This window comes from Pavona decussata, unplaced genomic scaffold (genome assembly GCF_977016875.1).
Source record: "Pavona decussata unplaced genomic scaffold, jaPavDecu1.1 SCAFFOLD_14, whole genome shotgun sequence".
NCBI classification, from domain to species: domain Eukaryota; kingdom Metazoa; phylum Cnidaria; class Anthozoa; order Scleractinia; family Agariciidae; genus Pavona; species Pavona decussata.
Genome location: NW_028145437.1, coordinates 496296 through 515489, shown reverse-complemented (window position 1 = coordinate 515489; position 19194 = coordinate 496296). Strand labels below are relative to the sequence as shown.

The following is a 19194-nucleotide window of genomic DNA, read 5'->3' as shown; positions in this document are numbered from 1 at the left end:
CTCATCTGAAATGTACTTGTCTGCATAGGTAAGCGAAAGTATCTCTCGACAAGTCTTAAATTTGTTAATTTTCAAAGAACTCGACAAGTTGCTGTCGGAAAATGAAGGATGCTAAGGATTTATATTTAGGTGTGAACAACGCCATCCTCGCCCCAGTCTCCTTCATCCACCGACGTTGCCGTTCCCTATGAAAACTCTCGGTGCTAAAGGTCCCTATTGGTAAAAGAGGAAAACATTCCTCTGGGTTCATCAAATTTTGATGGACAAGTACTTTGCAGTGCTCATTGTATACCATTTAATTATAAGTCTATAGCTGTTTACTGATATTATTTAATTGAGTAATGTCATATCCACTGAGGGTTGTATTCTGTATTAATCGGAGGACTAATGTTTCATCAAATGCTTTCTTCAGCTTCTAAATGAACTGGAACTGCATTGTGCACACTAACGCTCACAATGTTCAAGTTTGTGTCAGTTTAAAAGCAATTGGCAACAAGTGTCTTCAAAATTGCAGAACTTCCTCCTGAGGCAGCAACTGATTCCATGTGATAATCCATCTCCTCTGGTATGTTATGTGACTGTTAGTTGGAATACAGCTCACTGATTTTATATGTACATTGTAAAGAACTCATGATGATACATGAGTACCAAGTTCAGAAAAAAGCAATTTTATCCAAAGTTTACTTTTTATGAAGATTAATCATGGTCACGTTGACATATAAAGTTTTGTGGATATGATGACAGGCAGGATTGCGTTATACATTTTACTTAATTGGTCAGACACCTTTTATAATACTGTATGGACATCTTCTATTCTCAACTAAAGAATTTTAATTTTATGCTTCTGTGTTTAACAGGGGTCTTGGCAAGTTTAGATCCTTCTTATACTCTTAGTACTGCACTCTTTCCCCTTTTTAAAGAGTAGTTATAACTTATAATAAGGAAATAAAGTACATGTAATTGACGCAAATATAATGCATTTCATGATTAGATTTTGACAACGTTGCTATGTACTTATTTCTTTGGATGAAATTTGTGGAAAACTATTGTGGAGTGTCCTGAGGTAGACAACAGAGCTTGTGCAATCCCTTTGCTCGATGTTACCCTCAGGTACAATAATACTACAGTCAACTCCTGATAACTTAACCCTCAAATGAAAATTGAAAAGGGTTCGAGTTATTGAGTGTTGGAGTTATCGAGGGTAAAATTACTAAAAATGTGTCAAAGAAATCCAGGAAAGATCAATTTTAGTTTGAGTTAGCAAGGATTTGAGTTATCGGGCCGGAGTTGACTGTATTTATTACAAGTTATTATTGTTATTTACACCAATCATTATTCGCAAACTTTTCCCCTTTTCTTGGCAATATGCAGGCTTGTTTTCAGTGGTTTTCAGGACAGCCATGTTGGTGGTCAAAAACAGTACAAGTCACTTAATCATCAAAATGTGTCCTTAATGTTTTCAAAAGATAAAACTTTTCTGACCACCAACATGGCCACTGTGAAAGCGCCTTTTGAGTACATGTAGGTCTCTCCCTTAGTTCAGTCCATGAATGTTTAAATGAGTTGTTAGTAGGTTCCCTGCCATGTAGTAGATATGAAATTTACATTTTTAAGGTAGCTATAACATTCACCAGCTAGCCTGTATTACTAACAGGTGATGTATCATATTACTTATAATACAATCTGTAATTACCGGAAAATGACTATCTTATTAATCTTTTACAGGGCACATCAAGAGTTGATGAAACAATTAAAACAAATAGCAAGACAAGCCAACCGACACTGTGGTTGACAGAAGATGAAGGAATGTTGGAGCAAGTATTCATTGTTATCGATAAGCAAATATTCCTACAACTTAGCAAACTAACTTACTTGAATGTTCTCTTCACATTGATAGCAGTTTATCTTGTCATATGACAAGTGACAAGAAATTATTTATATGACAAGTGACAAGAAATTATTTTTCAGTTCTTTGAGGAGCATATTCTAGGGATAAGTCCTAAAAAGAGGTCCATGCGTTATTGCACAATTTGTTTGTTTGAGAAGAAATAATTTTTTCACTTCTTTGAAGAGCATATTCTAGGTATCCATGCTAAAAAGAGGTCTGTGTTATTGCGCAGTTTGCAGTCTTTGTTGGGATCTGAATAGTGATCTGAATTGGTTGGTGGAGAGAGCGTTTGTGTTTTAGCAATTATCAGTTTTGGGGTTTTATGTGTTTTTTCGGTTTGCTGGGATTTGAAAATTGAAATTAATTGTTTGGAGGAGAAAACTGAAATCAGTTTTTGGGTCTAGGATACCTTGTATTCTGTCATATCTGGTTGGTGGAATGTCTGTCATAAGTTGAGACCTAGGTAGGAAAAATGACCAGTGTGAGAATTTTGGCCCCTAAACAAATTCTTCAATTTTGCCCTGTATTGGCATAACTGGATTTTAGTAATCACATAGAGTCAGAAAGTCCTTTGCGTTTATTTGTACAACCTGAACCTTTAAACTCAAAGAATTCTAAGTAGCTCAGCAGCTGAAGGAAAATAAGGAAATGGATGTCAAGCAAAGTGTCCTTTCTTTTTAATCTGAACCAAAAGAAAAAAATTGAATTAACAGTTTTCGCTCTTGGTGAAGGTGCTGAAGTTCTTGGGGCTAGATAATCTCTTGGGTCAGTTTTCCACTATAGCCTTTATTACTTTACAGTAAATCAGGGTATTTGTCTTCTATGACAGAGTGGGCAGTTGATTTTAAAGAGGAACTTGAAATTAAAAAGCACTCTTGTGAGATACCAATATCTGATTATCCTTACTATTAATTTTGGTCACATTAGGAGGGTAAATATAGGTGTCGTTTTCCTGTTTGAGGTCCACAGTAACTTCTTTCAAATTGAAGCAATTTTATCATACCTATGTAGGTCATATTATTTTAATAAAATATATGAAGAATAAAAGTTAATTAAGAAAACTAACAAACTGGTTATTATACATGACCACTTTGTTCATAATTTTAGCTAAGTATGTCTATTTTCTTGCAGTGGCCTGTTGATTAAAGTAAAACTTTTGTTTTAGATAAGACAATTATTTCAATAAACATGCTTTTGTTCTTTTGTCTAATGACGTGCATGTTTTCCACTGGTTCCATCACTTTCACTTTTCCAGACATTATATTCTACATTTCTTTGTGTTATTTCCATTTATGTCCTCCAATAATACTGTTTTGTAATCCTCTTCATTCTGTAATTTAACGATTTTGACACTTAATTTTAGTTCGGTTCGTCTTATATTGAGCATTTTGTGACTGGATGAATTAAATTGACTTTAAGTAAAATTTACCTTATTTTAAGTTTTGGGAATATTGTTTTACACACGTAAAACAAGATTCCCTATACTTCCCAGAGGACATTAAAACAAGCTCAGTTTAGCTTGATTTAAGCAATAGAGGACTTTTTCCGTGTTTACAGAGCCTCATCTAAACACGAGGGGGGTTGGGAGAATTTGAGACAGTTATGCAAACCTGAGACACAGTCGAGGGTTTACATAACTTTCGAGAATTCTCCCAGCTCCCCTCGTGTTTAGATGAGGCTATGTAAACACGGGAAAAAAGTCCTCTATGGCTTTCATAAACTATTTCTAAAAAAATATTTTGATAAATGAAGGGAAATTTTGTTTATTTATATCTTGATTGAGATAGATGTTCTCATTACACGCTCTGGACAATCATATTTGCTACTAGCCAATGAAAACGCGCATCTGACAACACATGAACCAATCAAAGTTTGCGTTATAAAAGTCAAAATCAAGTTGAAATTTGTGGCAAGCGTCAGCGAGCCCAGTGTGGATGACAGCAATTTCAGCTTTGAATTCTTGTAAATCTTACAGAAAAATACCGAACATGCCGTGAAAACTAGAACAAATGTTCAAAATATATGATTCTGTAAGGAAAGACCTTCAACATGAGGAGTTTATTTAAGCTGAAAATGAATGTCACTGTGCATACACCATATTCCAAAATGGCGGCTGCCTCAGACGATCTGGGTTGAGTAGCACGAGAGCGAGACATTGAGGGCCACGATTCAATGTTTGTATGTGGTAATATAGTTCGAAATATGCCTCAAAACTGTTGTATAAGAAAAAAGTTTACGAAGAGGATGGCATGAAAGTATCTTTCAATAAGTTCCCTGAAGACAGAGAACTGTTCAGGAAATGAATAGCTGCCATACAAAGAGATGTTGGCTGGGATCATACGAGGGCTTCCTCAAAACGCTTTAAATCGAGTGATCATCTCACATCACTTACAGGCCGTAAAAAAAAGCTTAAAAACGACAGCAGTGCCGTCTATATTTTTTTGGAGGCAAGCCTCTTCAGTAAAGAGGAAGTCCCCGAAGAAAAGAAGTCCTGTAAAACGAAAAACAGTGGCGAAGGGGTCGGAAACAAGTACCGCAAACGCGGCAAATGCAAACACCAATTCCACGTGGGGACTTGTGACAGCTGGTGCTATAAATGAAAAGATCGACAAAACCGATGTCCTGGAAGTCGGTGATAGAGGCACGTAAGATGAAAATATGTCTGAACTGAAAAAAGAAATAGAGAAGCTGAAAAACAAGCTTCAATAAGAAAAGGAGAAAACAAATGCTCTGGTAATTCAGCTGAATGAAATGGGACAACAACTTGTCAATTTGACAACACGGTGCGACAATTTTGAGAAGAAATCTTTCTCTTTAAATCAGTTTAAGAATGATAAGTCTATGGGATTTTACACTGGATCCGCAGATGGCAAAATATTTGATGCGTTGTACAATTTTTGTGACTCTGGTGAGGATGGCGAAAATATTCTGAGTTAAGATTCTGGTTGAGATGTCACAGAGACTCTTGCGAAGGAATTTCAATTAATGAAGACACACCTCGTAAAAAGGTAAGACTAATTCTCTCATCAGAGATGATTGCTATGTTCGTTATATACAGAATCAGGATTTTGATTTTTGTTTCCAGGGTGGAGGAATATGTATTTGCATTTGCCGCGTTCGCTGTACTTGTTTCCAACCCATTCGCCGTAGCCTGCGAGCAAGCTCTCTTGGGGGTGGGGGGCAGGAGGGAGAAATAGGAGAGAGCTTGTAAAGATGTCTCAGGAATTTTCATTTCTGCGTTGAATTTTTCAACGCAAAATGCGGATTGGTGGATATTGAATTTGGTGCTTATGTCATTGCTCTTCGCGTGTGTCTTGTTGACAACACAAAAATGGTGGCGGAGTTTCTATTTGTGAAGGTTGCGAGAATTTCTCTAAATAACTTAGGTTTTCTCTGGAATTAAAACCCGAGCAAAGTCAAGCTGCTAATGCTTTAATTCAAAGTAGCGATGTTCTTGCAGTTTTACCTACGAGATTTGGGACAAGTTTGAGGCCAAATTTAAGCTTTTGTTTGGTGTTTGGCTCAGCCGAAAAAAACTATGAACATCTTTCAGCTTACGCCACAAATTAAAGCTTTCTGAATATAGACTCAATTCCGAGTGCTTCGGTACGGCGTTAGCAGAGAACTGCCAGTTTTTTAGGGCAACATTCTTTAGAAGCGCAACGATTTCCTTTTGATCTGGCACTCTCACATCTGCGGCTTTGCTATTCGTTCACAACATCACAAATTTCACACGAGTTGAGTGTTCCAATGAAACCACATTGTCGATATTGGGAATTGCGTCCTCGTTCTCGGTAACCCGGCTGCAAAATTGAGATCCTTCCGATTTCCTTGCACTGCTTCTTTTTTCCCTGGCCGGACCATGTCAAGTTTTCGACATTCTTTATGTCCAGTAGTTTTGTGGCGTTGACACTGCAGTCGGCAAGATTCGCTTGACCCTTGGGACGACACTTGATTTGTGACCTCCACCTTTTGGTCAATCGGCTTTTAGTGTGCTCACAATTAAGTAAAATCCTTCACTAAATTTTCTGAGTTTTGTGGCACTCGGTAGGCATACTCAATCAGAGAAACTATAGTTTTTGTCAGCAAGGATTCCCGTCTTTCGAAGTGTATATTGTACCTTTCACATGTTTGTTTACGTTTGCTATTGTTTTCGTTTGCGCTTATTGGCCAAATTCTGACAGCTAGGACAGCAGGGAGCCGCGGGGAGTATTGGGGGCGGCATTCAAATTCCTGAGACATCGTTGCAAGCTCTCTCCTCTTTCCCCCTCCCGCCCCCCACCCCCAGGAGAGCTTGCTCGCAGGCTACATTCGCCACGATTTTTTGCTTTACAGGACTTCCTCTTTACCAGAGAGCCTTGCCTCCAAAAAAATGTGGACGGCACTGCTGTCGGTTTTAAGCTTTTTTTACGGCCTGTAAGTGATGTGAGATAATCACTTGATTTAAAGCGTCTTGAGCAAACCCTCGTATGATCAGTCACTCTAAACTCTTTGCCAACATCTCTTCGTATGGCAACTATCCATTTCCTGAACAGTTCTCTGTCTTCAGGGAACTTATGGAAGGATATTATCACGCCATCCTCTTCATAAACTTTTTTCTTTCACCCGGGAACACAACAGTTTTGAGGCATATTTTGGACTATAATACCACATGTAAACATGTAAACACTGAATCTAGCCCTCCATGCCTCACTCTTGTGCTACTCGACCCAGATCGTCTGAGGCAGCAGCCATTTTGGAATAAGGTGTATGGTCACTCTTGAAAGTTACGTACTTGCCTGATGTGGCAGCCTGAGATGGCTGAGACGTCGAATCGCTCATCGTGCCTTGTGAAGTTTTGCTGTTTAGGAATCATACCACTAGTAGTGGATTCAGACTGTGAAGTTGTTGCTGGTAATAGTAATCGTAGCAGTAGATTATTACAATGAGAAAGTCTCAGAGAAAATACATTTTATACAAATTTTACAGCCAAAACACGGCAACCGGCTGCACAGTTTGATTTGAAACATCTATAGTCTGTAGCATGTAGTTTTGTGTTCGTTTTCATGTACATTTTTGAGTAAAGAATGTCTTTTAGAGAATTTTATTGTGGTACTCAGATGCAAAAATTACCTTGAAAAACGTTTACTGCGTATTTGTTGCATATTTTGTCATCTTCACTTGAGCTCCCTCTACGAGGTCGTCTAGCGAGGCAGGCAAAGCGCTGTGGTTCTTCTTTCTTTTTCTTTTTTTCCCTCGGGCTCAGGGGGTAGGAGATAGGCAAACCCCGATCAAAATTTTTCTCCATTTCCTTAACAGTTGTACTTGAAATTACCATGCAAGTCTTGCAAAAGCTTTGAAACGTTTTCAAATTGTGCTGTGACACACAGAAAGTGTGACGTCACAACTGTGTTTACATACTCTCATCTAAACACACCTATCGACCAATGAGAGTGTGCATACTATCTCAAATATTTTATAATTAAGAATCCAACGTTTAGAGTGGAAATTTCACAAGACGTAATAACACTGTTTGTCTCACTTTGTAAGTTGCATCAAGAACAAAGAAGCGTCACCAATCACGTAAAAAAAACGGTCATTAAGCTGTGGCAATGATCATGGCAACTGGATTTTTAAGTCATGTGCGAATTGATTTAATTGACTTTAGAAACCTTCCGTGTACTTGTAAGCCAGTTTCTCACAAATGGGTTCTACATTCTGCAGATCATTTTAGCAAATACTTCTGGCTTCACCAGTTGCATTCCAAGGAGACAGAGTAAGTAATCCCAGCCCTAAAGGAGCAATTTTATTTGTTTGGATTTTCTACAATACTCCTGCAGCCTTCACTCCAAATCTGGATAACTACCTTACTTCCATGATCTCACGCGTTAAGATTTCTGATAACTCTCTACAAGATATCCAAGACAAACTCCTCAATGTTCTTGGACCTCTTTGCACTTTGTATGAGAACTGCGCAATGATATACGAGTCAATGAATCAAGACGCAATCACCATCCTTGTTGGAATGTTCAACTGCGTGAAGAAGTCTCTTATGCTAGTCGGTGATACCTCTGCTCAGCTATCTGCGAAGCGTCGTGAGCAAGTGCTAACAAAGCTTAACCCAGTTCTTTCCTCTCTGGGGAAGGAAGAATTTCCAGATGCTGGCAAGCAACTATTTGGTGATGGGTTTGAATCCCGGCTTAAATTACGATCAGAAATGGCCAACACGGTACATCAGGCCAAAAAAGCTGCCAAGCAGTTGTTTCGTGGTTCTGCCTCTCGGAGATTCCAAGGGCGATTCCGGGGCGGCAGAGGGCAACACCGAGGATTCCAAGGATTCTACCGCCTGGCACAAGGATTCCAATCCTCAACCCCATCATTCCAGGGCCGAGGCAGGGCACACAACTATACCCTGGGGTCAGTTTCAGCCAAACCAACATCATCAGCAGTAAACCCTTCTCATCCAACCCACCTACCTTCAGGTATGTTCGAACATTTGTTCAATTCTCCCGACCTGCCATTAGCAGGCCGGTTCAAACATTTTCTACCTGCATGGGAACAGATCACAAGAAACCCATGGGTTCTTCAAGTAGTCTTGGGTTACCGGGTACAGTTTTCAGACAATCCCGTCTCCTGTGCATAACCCCCATTCACAAGCAGACCAAATTATCATAGAACAGGAAGTTCAAGAGCTACTCTCCAATGGGGCAGTTCATTATGCTCAATCCAGCCCTTCCCAAGGACCAGGATTCATAAGCTACTTATTTGTAGTCCCAAAGAAGGGCGGGGGACATAGACCGGTCATAAATCTAAAACCTTTAAATGGTTTCATCCAATACGAACACTTCAAAATGGAGTCTATTCACATGCTGAAGGATCTTCTAAGAAAAGGGGATTATTAGTAAAGACAGTGCCGGTTTGGAAGAACCACAAGAAATACCTTCAGTTCTTGTGGAAGGATTCTCTGATAGAGTTTGCGTGTCTACCCTTCAGTCTAGCCAGTGCTCCATGGGTATTCACCAAACTACTGAAACCAGTACTGTCAATGCTAAGACAGAGAGGAATTCGCCTCATTGTGTATCTAGAGGATATCCTCCTTATGGCCCCTTCAAGACAGCTAGTCCTTCAACATGCGGCATCTACTCTAAAACTCCTGGAAGGACTTGGGTTCACAGCAAATTATCTACAGTCTGTTCTTGTACCTTCCCTACAAATGGAGTTTTTAAGGTCCCTGGTGGATTCAGTAAACCTAAGTCTAAACCTCCCCAGGGACAAGATAAGAAAGATTTAGTCAAACTGTCAACTGCTATTAGACAACCCAGTAACTTTAGTAAGGGAATTGCCAAAATTCCTGGGCCTCCTATCCTCCTCTATTCAGGCAGTTTTTCCAGCTCCCCTCCTTTATCAGTACCTCCAGGACGCAAAGAATGCAATACTAAAATCCTAGAAATCGTACGAGGCCCCAGTCATCTTAGACTCAGAGGCACTTGAGGAGGTACAATGGTGGAAAGACAATCTGATAGCATGGAATGGGAAAGCTCTATTCAAACAATCGACCAACTTAGTGATAGAAACCGATGCATCACGTCGGGGCTGGGGGGCTTACTGCCAGGGTGTTTACACAGGGGGCAGGTGGGCCCTAGAAGAGACCTATTACCACATAAATTGCCTGGAACTACTGGCAGGTTCACTTGCCGTGAAATGTTTTACCAAAAACAGGACAAAAGCTCAGGTTCTACTACTGACGGACAACATTTCAGCAGTAACATATATCAACAAGATGGGGGAACACACTCACCCCTCCTGTCATACCTTGCCAAGAACCTTTGGGATTGGTGTCTCAGCTGCAACCTGTTAGTGAGGGCTCAATACATTCCTGGAATCCAGAATGTAGTGGCCGACTGAGAATCCAGAGTTTTTCAAGATTTTTCTAGATTCCAGTGACTTGGGGGCCCCTGAACATCGACTCATTTGTGTCACGTCTAACAACCCAACTGGACCAGTTCATGAGCTGGAGACCAGACCCCTTGGCACTGCACACAGATGCTTTCACACTGGACTGGTCAACATTCGGGGTTACGCCTTTCCCCCATTTGCTCTGATGGGTAGTGTCTCAGTCAAATACAGAGCCAACATGTGACACACATAGTACATGTAACTCCAGTCTGGCCAGCCCAACCTTGGAACCCTCTCCTTCTGGACCTATGCATAGACTTTCCCCTTCTCCTGCCAGTTCAGGCAGACCTGTTGACCCAAGGGGACAGAATCCACCCTCCCAATCAATTACTCCTAGCTAGGTGGCTTCTGTCAACACATATTACCAAGCATCAGACGTTTCTGAGCAAAGTAGAGAAATCCTCATGGCAGCTTGCAGAAAGAACACCACTAGGGCCTACTCCTCTGCTTGGACTCATTGGCGTAGCTGGTGTGGTCAATGGGTTAATATCAATCCTCTTTCACCATCTCTAACAAACACCTAAGACTTTTTTGCATCTCAGTTCTAAGGGGGTAAAGAGTATAAATGTTTATCGCTCTGCACTCTCTGCAGTTCTACCCTTGATTGATGGCCACAAAGTGGGTTCCCATCCATTAGTTTGTCAAATGCTTAAAGGAGTGTTCCAACTTCGTCCACCCCAACCTCGCTATGCAACGACGTGGCAGGTTTCTAAAGTTGTGCAATTTATTTCCTCTTTGGGCCCTAAAAATCTACTGTCTTTGAAACTTCTATCATACAAATTGGTGGGCTTATTTGCCCTTACTGCCCCAGATAGAGCTTCAGGTTTAGCAGCTCGTGATTTACGCCACAGGTTCTTTTACCCTGAAGGCATACAGTTCAAACTTCCAGATTTAACGAAGACTGTTCAAGCAGGTCAGGAGCTCAAAACCTGTTTTCATGCCAGTTTCCCAGTTTACAATACTCTCAAGTCGCTGATCAAGTGAGTACATGTAGTTCTCCCTCTGGCGATGAATTTCAGAGCTGTTTGACCACAGAAAGCTCTCTCTCATTTAAGAGCTTAGCATTTGTTACAAAGGCGGCGTACGGCAGTACCACAGATGATCAACAGAGTTTAGGGGGCAGGGAAATGATTCTCTATCTTCTTTACCCACGCAGGATAAGGACTACAATCTTATAGGTCATTTAAAGGCCAACAAATCCAAGTTCTCGTGGTTAGGATCATTCGAACAACTCCTTCAATTCGCTGGAGAACAACTTGGTTTGAATCGCGAATCAATGAAGATGTCGGAGAATGAAACTAAGAAGACTATCAAGACAGAGCAAGTTATCCTCAACTGGTTTCACTCGACAGGAACATTGCAAGTTCAAGGTCCACAAGCGGCTAATTTTAAAGGTTTCTTAACTAAATTACTGGGCGCTGAAAGCAACAACGAAAATGCGATTCTTCGCCCTCCCCAGCATAATGCCAGTTCACAAGAAGCCAACTTGACATTCCCCGTCAACCTGGACACAGGGCATGTTCCACACGAAACTGTGCCCCTCTCTGTTTTTACTGAAGAAATAAAGAACATCTGGTCCGAAACCAAAACCATCCGTGGAAAACTTGTTGAACCTCATCAGCCCAAAGAACACGAGAAGGAAAGAAATGGTAATCAAGAAATTCACACCCTACAACAAAATAATCAAGATCTACAGAACGAAATTTGCATGTTGAAAGACCAGCTCAGAGAGCAAAACAACGTCACTAAAAATATCTCCCGAGGAGAGAGATTCTTACAGAACCGCTCTTCAAATCACGACGAAAGAAATAAATGCTCATAAGGCGGAGAAAGATTTTCCATCACAACCTGTCTCTGCTGACCCTGACGCTGAACAAGGCGGTTGGTCAATTCAACAAAATACGCGGCATAACAGAAGAAGCTCGAGGAGCACCAAGTCGCCACCAAATTCTGACGATTCACATTCTGGTGCTAACAACAACAACGAGCATGCAAGAAAACCAGTAACCGTTGTTGTAGGTGACTCAATCATCCAACATATTCGTGGCTGGAGCATTTCTAAAAGCAACAAGGTGGTCGTTAGGTCTTTTCCTGGGGCAACCACTGAGGATATGGAAGACTTTGTTAAACCTCTTCTAAGAAAGAAACCTGACAATGTTGTCCCTCATATCGGAACAAACAACCTAAATACCCAGGAACCTCGACTAACAGCTGAAGGCATTGTCAACTTGGCTCTTCAAATTAAAGGTGACGCACCAGAAACCAATTTGGCAATATCGGGATTGATCGCCAGAATCCTCAAGAAGTTTTGGCAACAGAACCACAGGAATTTTATCAAACATAACAACATTAATCAAACTCATTTAAATCGGGGAGGGTTACCTCTGTCTAAGTCAGGATCTGCCCTTCTAGCACAGAATTTTTGTAAACATATAGATTAGGTCTTTGCCGTTTGGGAGCCCGATCAGATTCCTGATCCTCCGAATTCTACAGATTCCCTGGATTTCAGACAATCTTCACAAAACACCTACGGTAAGTCAGTTTTTGGACGTGGTTTGGTTATGGCATGTTTAAACATAAATAGCTTAGTATCTCACATCGATGATCTACGTATCTTCATGAGTCAGTCCAAGGAAATTGATATTTTAGCTATAAACGAAACGAAACTCGACTCAACCATCAAAGATAACAAAGTATATTTACCAGTTATGACGTAGTTCGCAAGGACCGTGAAGATATTGGCAGACATGGTGGTGGTGTCTGTATTTACGTTCGAAGAAACATCAATTTTCAAATTCGTACTGACCTCAGTCCGAGTGACATTGAATGCCTTACTATTGAGATCTCCAGACCCTGATCAAAGCTGTTCCTTGTGTCTACTTGGTACAGACCGCCACAGTCATCTCCTGACCTTTTCACGGTGTTTGAGAGGGTTATTGATAAAATTGATGCTGAAAATTTGAAATTATATCTGTTGGGTGACCTAAATTGTGATTTATTACAGGAAAATGTCCATATTAACTCTTCCCACCTCTTAAATATTATGGATATTTATGGTCTGACTAAACTGATTACTGAACCTACTCGAGTAACGCAATACTCGCATACCCTCATCGATTTATGTTTAACCAATTCTCCAGACAAAATATCTAATTCAGGTGTTTATGCATATTCCTACTCTGAAATGCTTAAGACTGGTATACACTAGAAGCTTACATGTATTTGCAAAAGCAGCAATATGGCTGTTTAATACAAGAAACATATGCAGCTAAGATATAAGCCACTTTTGATTTCTCGCATAAAAAAAAATAAATCAGGAATAACTTTATGCAAAGTGACTGCTTTTTTTTTTATTTTCAAATTTAGACCAATTGACAACAAATATCAACCTTATTACATTGAGGAAAGTCAAGGCCACAAGTGCAACCATTGTGAAAAGGTGTGCAAGTCCAAAGGTGGTTAAAAACTGCACAGCAGCAAGAAGCATCCAGAGTTAAACAACTGTGCCGAGCCAGGCTATACTAGAATGGCAACTGAAAACCTTTCATCATCTCAGCTGGAGGACATGGTAAAAGAAATCTTAGACAACCTGTCTAAAGATTAATGTTATTCGGCAGAAATGCAAAGAACATTTAAGACAGCCAAGGTCCACATAACAAATTGTGATGAACTGTATAAAGAATGTCTTGAGTGCCTAGCATTTACGCTAAAAAAGAATGATGCTGAGAAATTCTACGAGAAATACTATTCATGTTTACCGCTAAAAGCAAAGTCACTCTTGCATGCATGTCTTCCTGCCAAGTACAGCACAATAGTAGTTGTACTTCTTGCAGATAAGCTTCTAGTATCTTCAAAGCCCAGTGGCAGTCAGCATGCAATCAATACACCAGTATCTCTAAAAGACACAGAGCGTGGTCCTCTTAATTACCTTGCTAGGTATCTACTGCGTAACTTGTAAAGAAAGTGCAAGAAGAAATCTTCAAAGAAAACACACCTCAACGAGGAAAACGAGAGATATTCTTGTTACAACAGAACTACAAACTGGAAATGGTGTCTGTCACAAAATCTGTGAGGATAAGATCGTAGACAATTTATTCAAACTGCCAATACTGACGTCCAAATGGAACATGTTGGTAGAAGAATGTGACTACAAAATAACAGAAAGAAGATCCAAAATTTTTCTGCACCAAATCCTCATGCTCTACATCAAAATGAGATCCTTTTCATATGCAACAGATGTTGTTCAGAAATACAAACTTAATCAAAAGGCTATACAAAAAAAAAGCACTACGGAAAGAAATTCAAAGAGCAGCACAGCATTGAAATAATACCAGGTAGGAATGCCATAGATTTGTCAGTGGGGGTAAGGGGTGTTCATTGCTCCTTGCTGGTGGGGGAGGGGGTGCTTGTTGCTCTGTGCTGCTGAGTTGCTGTCACCAGCGTTTACATGTACAGCTGACAGAGTTTCTTCGAGTTACCGGTAAGGTTTTGAAAGGGTTTTTTATATCATTGAAATAAACTTACTAGAAACAGTGAAATAAATGTTATTGGAATTAATAGTTGTTTTGAACGATAATTTTGTGGTGATATTATTCTAGCTATGCTTTATAGCTAAACATACAACTTCCCATGACTTTAAAAACACTACTAAAATAAAATTTAGAAAAAAAACAGACTGACAAACTAGTGGTCCTCAGGACTAAATAATCTAAAAACTTTGAAAAAGGGTTTTTAAAACCAAACAAGTAAAATTTGTCGTCATTTGTGTAGTTAGACTACTAGTTCAAGGCATTCAAGTAATAATTCTAGGTGTTTTTTTTTTTGTTAATCTTTCTGTAGTCCTTGCATCTTGACTGCAAGTACAACATATTGTTTAGAGAATACTAAAAAGAAAATTAAAACATTTGTAAGTTACACTACTTGATTGGTTCTTTTGTTCTGTGCTTTTAGGCCAAAAATTCACACAAGAGATCAGGTCTTTACAAGGAGCCCTGCAGGACCGCTGCGGAAAAAACAATAATTCCCCGATTTACGAGCCTGATAAATTTTTCCAGTTTTGTTTACTCGCCGGTGCAGCTAATCTTTTCAATTTTATTTTCAGCTGCATGACCTCTTCTCGCCATACTGAGGATAGAAATCTTTTAAATCGTAAACGCACACGAGTTATTTTGCATCAGTTATGTTTAGGTTATTCTCAGAGGTGTAACTTTTTTCAAGAGGACAATGGTTTATTTCTTTCATTTTGTAATTTGTCTCAATGTGGAATTGTAATGCAACGGCAATTGGGCACGAGTGTGTCATCTCAACGAATCGGACAGCCATTGCCAGAGAAAATACCGGCCAGGTCAATGATGCCATTCAAGAAGCCATCTGCAAGAAGTTTACAATTTTGCTGATGATAGACTACTACCATAATATCCATACCATCAGGACATCACAAGATCAGGCGACCAGCAAAGTGGATCACATGTGTACTATCATCACCAAAATTGTAAAAGAAGTCCCTGCCATTCCTTTAAGTTCTGTTAATTTAGTTCATAACCCTTATGGGATTGATATTGATCTTCTTGAAAATAAGTTATGTTCTGTTCAGTTTTTTAGTCAAGTGTGTACTTTTTCATTTGCCTCTTCAATGCCAGAATTTACCTCTGTTGCTTTTGATCCAGTCATGGGTAGACACCAAATGGAACCCCATGACTACCATGGTGCTAGTTCTTGTTCTTTACGATCTTTTAAGGATATTTATTTAATTGCTTTTGTTAAGTTAGATTGAAAAAGTAAGCAAAATTATGAGGATGGTTTTAATATAGTTTTAGACACTAACATAAGGGAATATCTCTCTAAGTTTATTGTTTTAATGCCAGCTGACTGGCCTGGCCAATTTTTTCCGAAGCAAATAGTTTACCAGAAAGCCAGTCAAGCAACAACTGCAAGTAATTTTCCCCCGGGCTCCTGACGTCACCCACTGAGCTCAGTCATTCCCAGCTTAGGTCCCTTGCATGTGGACCTTAATGCTGATGAGGATATTGTTGTTGGCTACATGCCATTTATGCGTCTTGTGTATGAATCCCAAGCCAAAACCTTGGCGCATACAGTTTGTGTTGGAGTTGGTTTATGGGGGTTGGACACTAATCAGAACTGTTGTTAAATCTGTTTTTTTTCACAGGTTAAAGATGTCCAGTACGGCATTTTAATTACTCTGTTAGACAATTACATTCCTTGACACTTTGTAGCTATAGTATTCTGTTTCAGCTGAACCGTCTTGATGATTATTACTTTTCAGTTTTTAGACTTTGGATCATGTTTTTCTGCTTTCACAGGAAGAATTATAACAAGGCACCATTGTTTTCGCTAAGTAATATTCTTTTCTGGCAAACTAGTGGATACAGAGATGTTTACAATCAGGGGATAGGCAAGCAAACTTCCGTGCTGCCCTTACCCCTTGCAAGAATTATATTTTTAGCCGGCGTCAACTTGTTAATTTATTTTCCAGGGTTGCAAGCACCATTGTTACCATTTAAGTTCAATTGCAAATTCACCGGGAGCAGCCCATCCCCTGCCACGGGCACTAGGGCAAAGAGGGAATCTTTCATTGTGGTGTGCACCAGCTTTGTTTGGAGATGCTTCCATCAAGAGTGACTACCTTCCCCTTGGCTTTCAATTCCACCCATGTCCAGATCTGGGAAGAAGATGCGACATTTCAGGCTGCACCATTTCCACCAACACCCCATGGAAGGTTTTTGAAGGGTGTTGGCATTCTTTTCATTTATGTTGTTTAACTGTTGTTGATGTTTGCCCCATTTGTAGAGAAGGAATTGTAACAGCATTGACATTCTTAACTAATACAGCTAACCAATATGTTCGTCAACAGCAGGATGCCAGTGCAACTGATGGTCCCAGTGAAGGGAGTGACAACTCGACAGGGTCAGGTGGCGATGATGATGAGCCCCTGACAAGTACAGTGGATGGAAATGCTGATGAAGTTGTTCACAACTTGACACGCCAGGTAATGTCTCTTTCTGTTGCATCACCACCTGCACAGCCTTTGGCCCCATCCAGGGCCAATGTGCCATCAACACCATCATGTCCATCACCTCAGAGAAGGCCTCCCCACTGCAGTACCTGTGGTCACCTCAAGCAAGGCCATCAGAAACCAGTGTCACAGGGATCAGTTGGTAAGTGCCCCGTTTGCCCTTCTCAGTCGTGCACTAGAGATGGGCGTATTTTGCCTTGTCAATGTGCTTGGTGTTCTACACAGTCACAAACAGGCATGAATCCATCCATCTCTTCTCTTCCACAGGGACCTGTTGTCAGGGAAACACAGATAAATCCAGATGTGACTGAGTGGCTGATTTCTTTTCGACAATCAACTGTAACCCCTGGGCAAATGGGTAGCAACGCTTGTACAATCATTATGTGTGCATGGGGCTGTCAATTTTCTTATGCCTTCAACAAACTGGAGTCTGCCTTCTCCTTACAGTTTGCCTTTGGAATTTTTTAGCATGCTTAAACAACTTATGATTTATGGCAACCATTCCTACAATGGGATTGATAACCCACAAGCCACTTACAGTGCACCTGAAATTATTAATCATCCTCAACTTGGTTTTTCAGGGGTTGTGAAATGTGGGGATGAATATCAATTTAACAATTTTACTTCTTTTGCAGGTGAACTTCAACATCTTGCTGCAAGACCTCAACATTCAAAGCTTGCAGCAGTGTTAATCTTACCACCTGATAAAACGATGCTCTTGCTTGTAGGTAGATATGGTGGGTCGGTACTCATGCAAAGTCACATGCACTGTAATGTTGGTGGAATTATTGCTTCTGCAGGTCCTCACAAATTACATGAGATGGCTCTGTACATTGAATTCATGGCAAGAAGAGACTGGGCCTATAATTCCACCCCATTTGACATGACTATTGTTGAGTTGTGCTGAGCAAACTAAAATGTGCAACAGGGTACCAATTTTTTTTTTTCAAGCAAATTTCATCTTAACTACTATAATTTCTCTTTTTCAAGGGTGGCAAGGGGGTTCTGCGGGACAAGTGATCAGCCCCAAATTAGCTGCGTGATGCATGATTGTGCCCAAATTAACTGCACAATGTATGATCTGACATCAAAACATGATGCATGATAAGGACTTGTTAAGTATTCGGAATTGGTGCTTTGATAATCAGCTTTTACTCAACCCAGATAAAACAAAACTAGTGATATTCGGCAGCCGGCAAATGACTGCTAAGGTTAGCGACTTTAGGCTATTTCTATTGGGGAAGGAACTCGAGCCCGTTAAGGCCGCAAGAGACCTTGGTGTAACAATGGACTCTAATTTAACATATAATGAGCATATTTTTTCCACTGGATCCTCTTGCATGTCACGGTTAGGTCAAATTAACCGCGTTAAGCATATTTTTGATAAGCGCGCCTTAATTATTATTATAAATGCCTTAGTGTTTAGTAAACTATTCTATTACTCTTCTGTTTGGGGCAATACTACTCAAGCTAATCTGGACAAGCTCTAAGGAGTACAGAATTTCGCTTGTCGCATTGTGTGCGGCGCTAAAAAATTCGATCACATAACTCCTTTGCTAAAAGATTTGCACTTGCTACCAATCAGGCAACAACTTTATTTTCGTTTTGCTGTTCTGGTTTTTAAGCGCATGACGAGATGTGCTCCCGAGTATTTGACATCTAAGCTCTTCAGAAGATCCGCCGTCTCGACAAGGAATACCAGAAACTCTCAACTTTTGAACATACCACTCTTCCGCACTGCTAGCGGCCAAAGGACCTTTCAATATCAAGTGACCTCTCTGTAGAATGAGTTGCAGCCTTCGCTCAAACTTAGCCCTTCCATGACGGTTTTCAAGTGCTTAGTTAGGCAAAAACTTCTTAATGACTGTTTTAGTTAATCCACTAGCTTTATCTTCTTTCATCTTCTTTTGTACTTAGTTATGTATTGTTAAATTGACTCTGAAAAGCCCCGTGGGGACAAGCCAATAAAGTATGTATGTACGTATGTATGTATGTATGTATGTATGTACGTACGTACGTACGTACGTACGTATGTATGTATGTATGATCTGTGATACATGAATGTTACCTTTTCCTCTTGTGTATTTGTTGTCTCCTGTGTGGTTTCTCCTCCAAATTTAGAGCCATTATAGCTATTTTCATACAAATACTCACATCCTTCACTGTTGTGTAAATACACATGCTCCTATTACAAACTTGGACTACCTGTCCCTTATTTACATGACGTGTGTCTGTGATGTGTGATTTCTTTTAAAAATTGAACGTGATGTATGTTTGGTACACCCTTTGCCACCCTCCTTTTCTCTCTTCCTTTCACTACAGTAATCATTCATTTTTC

At 40.1% G+C, this 19194-nt stretch overlaps 1 protein-coding gene and 2 pseudogenes across 1 annotated transcript; all 3 read left to right on the top strand.

Annotated features, from left to right (window-relative positions):
• Positions 1-7378: 7378 nt before the first annotated feature.
• On the top strand, positions 7379-9256 carry LOC146487576 (uncharacterized). Its single transcript, XM_085128621.1, has 2 exons — positions 7379-9101; positions 9137-9256. The coding sequence occupies exon 1, from the start codon at positions 7743-7745 to the stop codon at positions 8508-8510; it is 768 nt and encodes a 255-aa protein (XP_084984747.1). The 5' UTR covers positions 7379-7742; the 3' UTR covers positions 8511-9101; positions 9137-9256.
• Positions 9257-11934: 2678 nt separating this feature from the next.
• LOC146487575 (uncharacterized) lies at positions 11935-14146 on the top strand (annotated as a pseudogene).
• Positions 14147-15080: 934 nt separating this feature from the next.
• On the top strand, positions 15081-18924 carry LOC146487574 (uncharacterized; annotated as a pseudogene).
• Positions 18925-19194: the final 270 nt, after the last annotated feature.